Source organism: Ornithodoros turicata, chromosome 4 (assembly GCF_037126465.1).
Source record: "Ornithodoros turicata isolate Travis chromosome 4, ASM3712646v1, whole genome shotgun sequence".
Classification (NCBI taxonomy): Eukaryota; Metazoa; Arthropoda; class Arachnida; order Ixodida; family Argasidae; genus Ornithodoros; species Ornithodoros turicata.
In genome coordinates, this window is record NC_088204.1 from 5,220,758 (window position 1) to 5,233,985 (window position 13,228).

Below are 13,228 nucleotides of genomic sequence, written 5' to 3' on the forward strand. Positions count from 1 at the left end.
CACACCCTGTATATAATCATTAGGTAGCAAAACTGCGGAAAGATCACCGACAATTTCTAGTATGATGCAGAAAAAACGCGTACGAGGCTTTAGTATAAGCACGTTTCTCCATATTTATGGCAGTCCGATATATATCTGTGTGTGTGTGATTATGATAGCGGGAGAGGAATCTCGACATAGAAAGCTATAAATATGGCGGGCCAATCGATATATAGCAATGCAGGGAAGAACGCTTCTGCTGACCCTTCACATTCTGCTTGTACGCGCGTCGTATCGTTTCAAAGGGGCCGAAAGCAAAGGGATAATTGCTCTCGAATGATCTCCAAGCAGCATTGCAACACGCACAGCGAATGACTCACAATGGTATTTAATTAAGCCAGTCGATTGCAGGTTGCAGAACCGTGTATATGCACAAAACATCTGTGCGCCGTAGGAACGTGTTTCCAGCAACGAATGTTGCTGTTGTCATCACTGTCGAGCTGTTTATGATATGTACTGATTAACCGACTTCGAGGCCATCAACAGATTAAACAGACTTGCATCGCGCACGTGACTTTTATCCAGACTCGTAAAAATTACTTTTCAGAAGTAATCGAATAGCATCACAGAAAAAAAGGCCCCGTGAATGCCTTCAAAATGCGACAGTAAAACCGTGAAACAGAGTATCTTTGCCGCATGCAAAATCAACGGATCCAAAGCAACTCCGAGTGTGTTATTATAAATTATTTGCAAAACTAATTAGGTATACCGTTATATAATGCGGTAGTTGTGTTCGGAAGGCGCTGCAACTTTTTTTGTTTTTCGGGTTTGTTTGTTATAGATATAGGCCGCACGCAATGTGCTGCTATGACGTCGGTGTGCTTTTAATGCGCCTTATTGTCATACTGCTGCTGTCTTTTTACCAGCTCCGGTGGCGCTGCGGTAACGCGTGCGCTTGGAGACTGGGAGGTCCGCGGTTCGAATCCGCCGCGTGCCGGCTGTGCCGTCTGGGGTTTTTCCTGGGTTTCCCTCAGATGTGTAATAGGCGTATGCCGGCACAGTTCCCCTGAAGTCGGCCCATGGACGCAGCTATCCTCCCCCCGAGCGAATTCCGCTCGGTCTTCCACTTCACCCTTTCCTCTCCTCCTCTCCACCACCTTTCCCTTCCCGAGAAACATGCCGCCTAATCAGGCAGGCAGACCTCTCGGGTTCCTCCCAACGACACTCCTCCTCCTCCTCCTCGCTGCTGTCTTTTCAGCCTAAATCTGAATAAATTCGGATGTTGGGGCGCGATTGATAACGATTATGTGCATATACTACCCTATTTATAATTAGTATCTAATTTGATTAGTTTCATTAGCATAATAGGGGTCAGAAATTGCGCATACAAAGCGGTATACGTACTGTAAGAACGCAAGTGAGCCTTCAATACTCCGCCCGTTACCCGATATCGCTAGGTGTATATTAAATTAATACAATTAATTACCATTTTCGCGTGGATACTAATAGGCTGTATTAAGCCTAGTCAGTTGTATTCCGCGAAGCCGCCGCAATCGATTAGATGAAACGAAGAATCCCAGGAAGAAGTTATTACGTCTCGCTGCACCAAATTACTTAGTTGCGCAGTGAAGGAAAAAAAAAGGGGGTGGGGGGGTGGAAGTGGATGAGGTAACTGACGAAAGGGATTCATGGTTTCATTTGTGCTTTGTATTGATTCGTTCCCTCTGATTATTAGCCGAAGCTCAGCTGCGCGTGCTTTCGTTCCGGGTAAATAAGAGTTACTTTTATATAAAGAGAGAGAGAGAAAAAAAAAACGTAGTCCCTTTTAGAGGAGTTTCTTTTAATCATGCTGAAAAGGGAGACGCAAGACAGCAAGGTGTATACGGGGGAAAATGGGAAGAGAGAAGGGGGAGATCTCGCTGTGAGGCGGATTCAATTCGTCTGCGGGTCTCCCGTGTCGTATTGGATCCTCGCGGTTATCGAACATGTTGAGCTGGGAGAAATGTCCGACGGAATAAATGGCACGATGATGTAATCTGTTTCGGTGTCGCTAGCGTGTGCGGGCGTCGGTAAACCTTGGGACGCTTTGGGTAATGGCGTCGTTGCAATGGGCGTCCTTTTCTATAGAGCTGTTCCTCAAGGTTTGTTATTATACGGGGAGCGGGCAATATTGCGAAAACCGAGCGCCTGGTTATATCCCTTACCCCTTTTACTTATTTCGTTAATTACAACGCGTGGACGTTAAACGTAGAATTTATTAATCGGCAAACCAGTAAAAAAACTCAAGGGGGTAAGTGTAAGGTGAAATATACGCTCTTTTTTTGTGTGTGTGTCAGTCGTTTCACGAAGGACATGCATGTCTACACTGTTCTTGAGACTTCTTGTTTATAAAAAAAATAAAAAAAGAAAGTCGTGATTCAATAAAATGTGCTTACGTCGCAAAGCTGCAGAACGGGGTTGCGGAATGGGCGTCTCCCATTCCGTTCCAATTCCATTCCCAGGAATGGAGATTCGCGATAATTCCATTCATTTCAATTCCTCGGAATGAAAAGGTGTGATCAGTTCCCGCTCCCGGAATGGCTTGGCAACCAAATTCCATCCCGTTAATTCCTTCAATAAAAGAAAAGGACCAGTAACCATCCTGGCAAGTCCAGCAGTGGTACAGGAGATTGACATTATACCAAGCACGGAATAAGCACAAAGACAAGGTCATTTCACTCTTGACCGTGTGCAGGTGCGGTGCAAAGCGTGCGAGGGCAGAAACCAGCACGTTGAAACAACAACAAAAAAAAAAAAATGCCACCGGGGCATCCAGACCATTCCATTCCATTCCTATAGGACAGTTCCCGCCATTCCATTCCAAGTCCATTCCGGGCTCTGCTAAATCTGGAATGACTCCGGAATCATTCCAACTCCGCAACCCTGCTGCCGAACAACTCTCGAATTCCACAGCGAACGTTATTGTAAGCGATGCACACGTCCAGACGCTATACATATGAACCCGCGCGCTAGCTCCCTCCACTCAGACGTTGTTCAAGTTGCCCACACAGAGGCACAGAGGGCGCATGCGTCAAACTCACATGCAAAAATGATGCAAGCACGTCAGGATGGACGGTCGGTGGAATATTATCCGCCAACGTCGCACTGGTTTCGTTTTGCTCTGTCTCGCATTGCCTTTGCGTCAAGTGCACAGGATATATGCGAGTTAGCACCGACAGTCTCTTTTATTTATCTATCTCCCTCTCTCTCTTTTTATTTGCGATCTGCACTTATCGACTTCACCCATGCGTGGACGGGAAAGACAGTGGTAATGGATAGCTTCAGTAGCACGGGAGTGTGTGTGTGTGCGTGCGAATGATATTGATTGTTTCAAGCCGTACCGTGACCTTTGGTATACGTACGTGTAAGTATGGCACATGCTGTTCCGTGAAAAGTACGGGTAGTAGAAATATTGTTCCCGTCCAGCAGCAGCTATATAGGTGGACAGGTAAACACACATTCCGCATTAAACAGGTGTCCAACAACAATAAATACTACATGTACATGAATGAGGATGGGACGAGGTGATTCATCGCAACAATTGCAGTGCCATACCTGGAAACGCAATGTACCTTCGCTGTCCGACCTTACGGAATGTAACCGGAATGTACCTTTACTGAAAGAGCGAGTGCGTACAGGCATCGATCGTGCACAGATGGCGAAAGTACAGTCGGTATGCATGGACAATGTATAGGCGGACAATTGAGCAACATCTAGCCACAATGCTCTGAAAGCCCTAGTGCATATGTAGGCATCGACAGTGCGTAGGCGATGCAGACCACGGTACACAATGTACTGAGTGTGTACGAATGCGTGGGTGGGAACAGTGTATATAGGCGTGGAAAGTGAAGAGCATAGATTGAGAAGTTAGCCGGCAAAAAGAACTCGTTACAAGTTAAGTTATCGTGTGAAAAATATAACTAAGTTAATAACGAAGTTCTTCAGCCTGAAATGTAACTCGCAGTCACTGAGTTACTTAAAAAAAAGAACGAGTTACTTCCAAGTTACTTCGGACACAAAATAGCATTACGCAGGTGCATGGAACGCGCGTGAGCAGCTGAGTTAGACCTTGAGTTGCCTGCGGAGGAGTGCAACACCCTTAGATCGTTTTCGTTTATGTCCAACGATAGACCTCTTCCTGTTTGTAAGCAAATGATCTCATAGTGTTCGACAGCGCCACAAATTTGGTAGAATTCAACTACGCTCGAAGCTAGAGGTGAACAAGGTCGAGCCCGAAAGCCACGGTCTTGAGGGGATTACTCGCTCCTGATTTTCTTTTAGTGGGAGGCAGTGAACAAGTGCCCGTTCGTGGAACCCAACCCTCTCGTCCCGGTTTCAGTCTGTCTACCAATGTCACGGTGACGTTTCTCTAGTAGAGGTCTATTCGAACGCTTTGCATCTTACTCCCTGTGTGCGCACAATGGTTCGGCTTCATTTCAATGGCAGCGGTTCTGACTTCATGAATAAAATGGTGTCATCGATTGAATATCACGTTTTATGGCAACAAAATACCATCAAGGCACCGGAGAGAAAGAAGCAAGAAAATATGTGGGCGTGAGTGAAAAGCGAGTTAAAAGTAACTTGGAACTTAACTTACTTTGGCAAAGTTACCGGAAAAAGGAACGAGTTCCCCTGGAAGTTCCCACGGCGCAAAAGTACCGAGTTAAGTTACAAGTTACCAAAAAAAAAAAAAAGGAACTTAGTTACAGCAATGAGTTACCTCGAACTCTGGTGAAGAGCCAACGCTAGGTGCTTGTCCTGTTTAGGGATAACATGTTTGCTCGAAAAGTCACGGCTCGACGACGCAGTGTTATCATTTGGCACGGATTTCTTAATTCTGGCAGTGTAGCATTGTCTGCCGTGGTAAAAAAAAAAAGCTCCTAACGGAAGCGAGACACCTTATCTCGCCTGGCAACAGTGCACTGCGAAAGCTGGAACACGTGTTTCAAAGCCCATTCTCGTTGTCTGTTCATGTACCCCAGATAACACACGGTTGAGAGATCGCAGCCCACTGTAAGACCTCTAGCTTGCGGCACACAAGCAGCACAATGTACTGAAAGTCGAGTACAATAGGGGTCTTATCAATGCTTTTAGCTTCACGAGTCTGTTCATGGTCTTCCACCTACCCGTCCACCGCTATTGCACTCGACTTTCAGTACATTGTGCTGCTTGGGCATAGTTCTCTTATCAACGGTATCATTCAAAATGGCGGCGCTTATCTTATCGAAGGGTGTAATCTTTAGTCTACGTCTTGATTATACGTGAGACCAGGTGTACATTACTTCATTAATAGACGACCCTCTGTTCACAAACATGTGACTTCACGAGAAGACCGGTTCGAGGTTATATTTTGCTGTGGTGTGCAAGAAGCGGGAAAAACGCGTCGGCTGATAGGCTGATAAAGCTGATAGTGCTCACCAGCATGCTTTGCGCGGCGGCTTTACGTAAGCAATGACGTAGGGGTGCGGGTCGTCTAGCAACCAAGCGCTTCCCTTTTTCTTCCTTTTACATCCAGTGATGGAATGACACGTATAGTTATGGACTCGCCGTCAGTACATAATTTAGCCGTCACATGCGAGGGCGGGAGGGAGGAGAACTTGCAACATTGGAGCCTAATAGCGCGGAAGCTGTGACAACATTATAATATCATTACCGACTGCATAGGCGAAAATGGGTTGGCCACGAGGTGTTTTAACGCTCTCCGCAAGTGCTGTAATTCGAGACTGTATAGCGACGCACATAATTATGCCGTTCCCATGGTAACTGCTCAGGTATTAAGCGCCCTCGACAGAAAAAAAAAGAAAAAGAGATGCAAAGATGAGAATGCCACCACTGCTTGTCCGTCGCGATTCTCTTCGCCCTTGGAAACGCGAAAGTCGAGAGACTCTTACATGGACTGCATGATGGCTCGCATACGTTGTGGTGCTTTCGAGGTCTGCTTAGTATCTGGTGGTGTATACTGGGGAAGGGACACTTTCGGATAAACCCGCGACGAGTATATCGATTTCTACCCGAATCATCTCTGTTAGAAACGCTCCAGGGAACCGGGAACCCCCCCCCCCCCTCCCTCTCCCAGGACGCCATATTAACCCCTTTGGTCTCCCCCGCTTTCTGTTGTTGACCACGTCTGTACGCCACTTATGACCACGTTTGCTTCGCGGTGCTAATACTGAATAATAATATAAAAAGACTAACGCATAAGCAGCTTCGAGATATTGCTCTCGTTTCTTGCTCGGTGGACACTCAGATTCGCGTCCATGGTTTGGACGTTATTCCGACTAAGTTACAAGCTGGCCGTTGTCTTCCTTTTTTTTTTCCTTTTTTTTTTTGTGTGTGTGTGTTGTGTGTGGGAAGCCATCAAGAAACCCGTATGTACCGCTGCTACTGCATGAAAAGGGCTTCCAAGGGCTTTGAAAACGCAAGCGGCTGCGACAGAAACCGTTATTTTCTGGAAGCGCATCGTATCGATTCCCTCTCCCTCCGTTTCTACGGTGAGGTCACGGGATGGGCGTGGTGTGACGTCAGTGCGGTTTTGCGTGCGCGTCGGGGCGGTGTCACGATCACGACATTATACCTTTGCGGAGAAACCCTCCGTAAGGTTCCGCGTGACACGATTGCGTCGACACCCAAGAGGAGGTTGACAGCCACCGGACAGAAGTTATTTTGAGTTTACAAACACGTGATGTCACGAGAAGGCCGGTTCCAGGTTATATATTTTGCTGTGCTTGACAAGGGGCGGGAAAAATGTGTCGGCAGATGAAGCTGATAGTGCCCCCACCAGCAGTGCTTTGCGCGGCGGTGGTACATACAGTAAAGTACTAGTGAAAAAAAAAATAAAAATAAAAAAAAACAAGTACAATTACTTATTGTGGTAAAGAATAAGCAGGAGAAAACGGGTGCAATTCACTGGGTATGTGTTTGAGAAATGCCACAGTGAAGAGCTACGATATAATCCATGACGAAAACCCGAGACTGGGAAAAAGACGAAAAACAGACGACACAACACAAAGTCTCAAGAGAGACTTTGAGACTTTGTGTTGTGTCGTCTGTTTTTCGTCTTTTTCCCAGTCTCGGGTTTTCGTCATGGATCTTAGCCACCAGCTCGCTTGCTTTTTAACAATTTTATCTGTATCTACGATATAAGTTCTCGCATCCCACTTCAAACTTCACAACAAATAACGTTTGTGCCGTGAAATCGATTTTCTTTTGTGTGTGTCTGTGTCCTTCGCGCGAACGTCTGTGTGTGTGTTCACACGCGCGCATCATCCAAACCGTCCGCAAACATTGTCAACGCGACTATCGTCTGTTTGAAGTGATGCAAGTCCGCGTCAACCGCCCTGTTTACAGTGGGTGCCCGAGATCTACTCGGGCGATAAAATAGCCATATCGCGCCTACGACTTGTCCCCGTGCCGAGCGATTGTGTTCTTACGATACAGTACTCAGTTTCAGTGGATCGGAAGGGCGTTCGAGATAAGCGTTTTGAAAACGTGATAAGCCAATGGCGCTATTCTACTCGCGGCTGACATCACATTGCGGAGCCTGGATTTGACAGCTCCCTTTGTGGAGGCTATATCATCGTTTTGGTAGAGTGCTCTCGATCTGCTAGGACTCCTTACTCTGCGTGTGTTTATGTGTGTGTGTGTGTGGGGGGGAAGATCATTACTGAAAGTGGTGCCAGGACTGTCCCTATGGAATGCAATGTTATTGCAGACAGCTGCTGCATCCATGTTATGTTGGGAAAAGGTAGCTTTTTGTCTTCATGCTTGTGATCTAGCGCCTCCTATCGTGTGTGCCTGTGCGGGCGGCTGTTTCTTTCTTTTCTTTCTTCCTTTTTTTTTTTTTTCGAATGCAGTAGCGGATATGCATTGAGGCTGGCAGCATGCATTATTCCGGATGGAACACGACCAAGATGTCTGCAGGATGCTTGTGGTGTATGTGTGGTGACCTGCGAATGTTTTTCCTCATTTTTGAGTAGATCATTTTTTTTGTTTGTGGAGACATGCCAACAAGACAAGCGAAATAGCCTGTTTGAGGAAACTGTAGTGTTCTCCCAGAAGTTTGCTCCATATAGGAATATTTATGTGGGGGGAATGTTGTAACTTGGTGTTTAATGTACATATTAATTAATTAATTATAATATTAATATAATAATATATAATATGTGATATATAATATATACTAATTAATAATATAAATAATATTAATTAATTAATTAATTTGCAACTTTTGTCACTTTTTGTGCATTATGAGAGGTTCTGGTTTCCTCCCATCCCACTGCGGTGACCCCCCAACAGTCAAATAGTGATAAAACTGGTAGCTTTTACAGTTGTTTGTTTTATTTTGTTTTTCAGTGTGTACCTTCCCCCACTTTTTGTCGCGTCTGCATATTGTAAACTCTCTCTCTATATATTTGTATACGCAAACTTCACACCTTGTACCTGATGAAGCGTGGTCCCCCCACGCGAAAGCTTGTATATATATATATATTAAACTAAGGAAGCTCCAGCGTTGCTTCTTGTACTGTGCCATATTTCATATCGGTCTCGACTTCCCCTGTTTCACTGAGATTCTGCTATCAATACAATTGAACCTCTGTATGCAATAAAGGGATAAGTCGACTTATCTCCTTTTTACTATTTTTGCTGCAATGACATCTACATACCAGTATGCACCTGCCAATGAAAATTTACTACCTTATTGTGATTTGTTGGCCCGCTACAGCACGGTGAAAAACGGGAAATGCATGTGTGTCAATAGGACGGACAATCAGACCAGGCCCCTTTTCTCGGTTTGGGATTTTTCGACTTATCCCCTTATTGCATACACAGGTTCGATTATTGCAAAAAAAAAGCTCCAGATTATGCCTGCCTCCTGACATTCGCCCCCTTGTTTTCTCCTTCAGAAGCGTGCGTGTTTGTACTCCTCAAGTTACGCTAGGAAGAAAGTATTAAACACAGCATCTACGTACTGTATTCACTCACGCAATGCACTCTGCAGTGCACAGCACCAAGGTCAGGGGGTGTAGTATCAGAGAGAGATATATCACGAGTGCGAGGAGACATCTCACGGTGTTAAGTTTCTATTCGCCGTCTACGAACATCTGCGGGAACTACGTTCGTATTTCGGCCTCAACAAAAAGTGTTGCGGCCGGGGACGTAATGTTGATGTAACTCCGCAACGAGTACACTCCGCGGTACGTTGTGTTATGCTTACAGTTGTGCATTCTCTTCCGCAGGCATGGGGAGGACCAGATCGTCACACCCTTTGCTCAGATTTTGGCGTCGCTGAGGAGCGTCCTTCATAATATCAAGCATTTGACCAAAGATATTCCCCCCGCGTAAGTCATTTTCCGTTGATGTTTGTGACTACTGCGAGGTTGAACCTCCATTGGTTAAAAAATCTGCCAGTAACCTTCGACTTCTTGAAGATGCGTTAAACGTTGAAAAATGCTCTTTGAATCACACCAAAATAAATAAAAAGCATAGCTGTAATGCAGCGGTGGTAAAGCATGAAAGATTCATGGTGTGACGTGATTTCTTTTATCATCAGGATGAAACAAGGATCGGGATCTCCAAGCCACGGCTCCAGTGATATGACTCTGACAGGTTAGCGTCCCTTATTATGACATGTAGCAATAACCACATGCTCTTTGACTAATCATGTGCCGACGGTAGTTGCGATTTTTTATTTTATTTTTTCGTTTGCACCCCTTTGCAGAAGATGAGTACAATCAGTTGGCAGCTTCAACAGTCAAAGAGTTGGAATGGTGCTTGGAGCAGCTGGAGACTATCCAATCACACAGGTCCGTCGGAGACATGGCTTCCAGCAAGGTGAGCCGCTGTAATTTATTCACACTACTCAGCTGTCGTCAGGATGTGGTCGTTTACGGAATAACATTTTGTGAACCTCTCCTCAACTAATCTTTTTTGTCTAATTGCAGTTCAAAAGAATGCTCAACAAAGAGCTTAGCCATTTCTCCGAATCAAAGTCAGGGAGCCAGATCTCAGAATACATCTGCAACACATTTTTGGGTATGTATCATGCCCTGTGCACGCTATCAGTGTGTGCTTAATATTACGGTGCACACAGGTTCGTAAAAATGTCTACTTGCACTCCAGAACTGAAGTCCCTAAAGGTAACTGTGTGCAGCTAAAGGTGGCAAATGCTAAGCGAGCTTGCACGTGTGTTCGGCACCTATTTTTTTTTTATTTAGATACCTCAGTACGCATAGGCAGGGGGTAGTAATCGCAACGTCATTGGAAGCAAGGAAAATTTGAAACATGACATCAACCCAAGCAACATTGAACGACAATACCAGAAACAGAACCTAAAAAGCATCATAACGATATTAATTACATATAAAGATAAAGTCGCCTAAAGATAACGCCTACAAGCATCCTGAGAAAGTGCATTCCACTGGGAGATTGACCAAGGGAGAAAAGAAGTTAAGCCGTTAAGGTAACATCTTTCATACTGTGAGAAATTCATTCTGTGCGCGGGAGAAACTCGCACATACATATCGTTAGCATGTGGATTTGGAATGGGTCCGATCGTAGAGTTCCGTATACGCGCGGCACGATGCGCACTGCTGCATTTTTCAACACCGATTCACTGAATTGTAACTCACAACAGTTCTCTCGAATGTTTCACTGAAAACATTTATCTTCACGTCCTTCGGAGAGCGACGCGCACTATGTTTTTCACCGGGACTGCTCCATGGCGTGGCACACGTGTTCATTCGCAGCTTGGACTGAAAACACTGATGCACGAGCGGAAGCATCGTTCACTGCTTAGTGCCGAAGTGAGAAAAAGTCCAGTATAATTTTAATCTCAACTTCATAACGGAATCAAAGTTTCGAATTATGATAACACATACGAAATCAACATAGCGTGTAACGTAATTTGAAGTGAACATGTTTTTGCATTTTTGGTGCCCCTTTAACTATACTCTCACGCACTTCCATTGCAGACAAAGTCCAAGACCTAGACATGCAGGTGATGAGGACCTCCGACGAGGTCCCAACGTCCAAGGCGAGACACCGTCCGTCAGACGCCATGTCGCAGATCTCGGGCATACGTCGGTCCCTCTGCCACACCAACAGTCTAACGACGCTACCCAAGTATGGAGTGGAGACGCCACATGAACACCAGCTCGGTCAGGCCCTGGCAGACGTGGACAAGTGGGGCTGCAATATCTTCAAAGTGGCCGAATACTCTTGCGGAAAGCCCCTCACCGCGATAACCTACACCATCTTCAAGGTTGGCACCTCTTACCAGGAGTGTGGCGTGTGCTTTATTACATTGCCACGTTGAAAATATCGCTTATATGTTTGCCGACTACCTACAATGCCGCACCACAGACACTTTCAGAAAATCATGCTCTTACATAATGTAAAACCCCGAGACTAGGGAACACGAAAGGACACAAACACGAGGTGTCTGTGTCTGTCCCTTCGTGTTCCCTAGTCTCGGGGTTTTACATTATGCATCATCTTCACCAGCTCTCTTGCTTCCTAGCCGTTTTTTCATGCTCTTACATCTGCAGTTTTCTAGTAGGATATATTCCGAGTGGTTCGTTTTGTACGTCATTTTGTGCCACTGTGCTTCTGTTTCATAGTGCTTTCTGTTTGCGCACACGTTTCATAGCACACATCGCACATTGTATGATGCGTGTTACACATAGTTAGAGCCTGAAGTTTTCGGGAAGTATTTTTTCCTACATTCAGGGGGTAAAAATCGGGTAAATAAACGTGTGCACTAAATTCGTGCAAATTCGGGTGAAAAAACTCCCGGTATGCTAAATTCGGGGAGAAATCGGGCTCAGTTATTCAAACTAACTGTAGCGGTTTGGTACAAACGGTGGTATAACTGCATTTTTCTGCCAAACAAGTAAGTTAGTGCATTCCTACAGACATCCCAGTGAGGGCAATTTGCCGGGTAAAAATCGGGTTTCACCCTAAAGAGGCAATTCGGGGTGCAAATTCGGGGAAGAATCTCGTAAAACCCTAAAACTTCAGGCTCTACACATAGTCTGACAACGTTAGACTTCAACAGTTCCTCTGTAAATTCCAATTCATTCGCTATACCATGAAAGCTACAGTAGAAAAGGTGCATGAAGTAGCCTTTTGGAAAGCCGCTCTTATTTATAAAGCTGACCAACAAAAAACAAAGAAACGACTATGACAATATTAGTGTCGTGCGCGGCGTAACTTGCCACGAAAATTGTGCACTCTGGCAACATTGCTAAAAGTGTCTCCCTCCCTCCCTGACTTCCACTCTGAGCTTTCTTCAAACACTCTTTACGCTATTATTATGCTATTTACCACACCACTTCCCATGACACGACACAATAACATACGTGTGATATCGATGATGGAATCGCTTCTAGCAGTCTCCATTGAATTGTCCGACTCTGCCTCCTTTCAGGACAGAGACCTGTTGAAAGCGTTTGACATCTCGTCTAAGAAGTTCCTCACCTTCCTGCTCACACTAGAAGACCACTATTTAAAAGTGCCCTACCACAACAGCAGTCATGCGGCCGATGTCACGCAGTCGGTGCACATGCTTCTCCTCTCTCCGGCTTTGGATGTGAGTCAATATATCCTCCTCCCCAAGGGTGTACAGGTGACTCACGAGGCCTTTTTTTTCTCTCTGCAGTCCGTGTTCACTGACTTGGAGATCATGGCAGCCCTCTTTGCAGCAGCCATTCATGATGTTGATCATCCTGGAGTCACAAATCAGTATCTCATCAACACAAGTGAGTTCCGTGATCACTGCGTGAATCTCGATACTAATTCTTTGCTGAAAGTTTGCGAGTTTTTACGTGCGTTGCCCGACACTTCAACTTCTGTATGTGCACGAATAAATGCCAGTGTGTGTGTGTGACTCTTTAAAAAAAAGTTGCTTAAAAGGGTTGTGAGTGATGCTTTATCCCAAGTTATGATGGATAAATAGAAAAAGAGTTATTTGCATTGATGTGAACAGGGGCGGCGCAATGTCCTGAATTCGGGGGGGGACCCCAGATACCAAAACTAATGGATTCCATCCCTTATTTTCACCACCAAATCATGCCTGGGTCCCCATAAGGCAAAGGAAAAGGGTTTATGGCATTTTATTCGCATGCCTGACCTCCATGGGAATTTTGTGCCCCCTTCACAAATTCAGGGGTTCTGCAGTAACCCCTGTAACCCCCCTTCTGCCACCCCTGGA

At 45.4% G+C, this 13,228-nt stretch overlaps 1 protein-coding gene across 9 annotated transcripts in view; it reads left to right on the forward strand.

The window, feature by feature from the left end:
• Positions 1 to 13,228, forward strand: part of LOC135390780 (3',5'-cyclic-AMP phosphodiesterase 4C-like) — a 381,323-nt gene that overhangs the window by 363,271 nt on the left and 4,824 nt on the right. For 8 of the 9 annotated variants that reach the window (XM_064620674.1, XM_064620672.1, XM_064620675.1 and 5 more), the window contains 7 exons: positions 9,255 to 9,356; positions 9,569 to 9,624; positions 9,737 to 9,849; positions 9,960 to 10,050; positions 10,989 to 11,278; positions 12,446 to 12,607; positions 12,677 to 12,776. In XM_064620674.1, the coding sequence (XP_064476744.1) occupies positions 9,255 to 9,356; positions 9,569 to 9,624; positions 9,737 to 9,849; positions 9,960 to 10,050; positions 10,989 to 11,278; positions 12,446 to 12,607; positions 12,677 to 12,776 (914 nt within the window). Of the gene's footprint in view, positions 1 to 7,587; positions 7,763 to 9,254; positions 9,357 to 9,568; positions 9,625 to 9,736; positions 9,850 to 9,959; positions 10,051 to 10,988; positions 11,279 to 12,445; positions 12,608 to 12,676; positions 12,777 to 13,228 lie in introns of those variants that run through there. The other variant, XM_064620678.1, reaches the window with a different exon arrangement.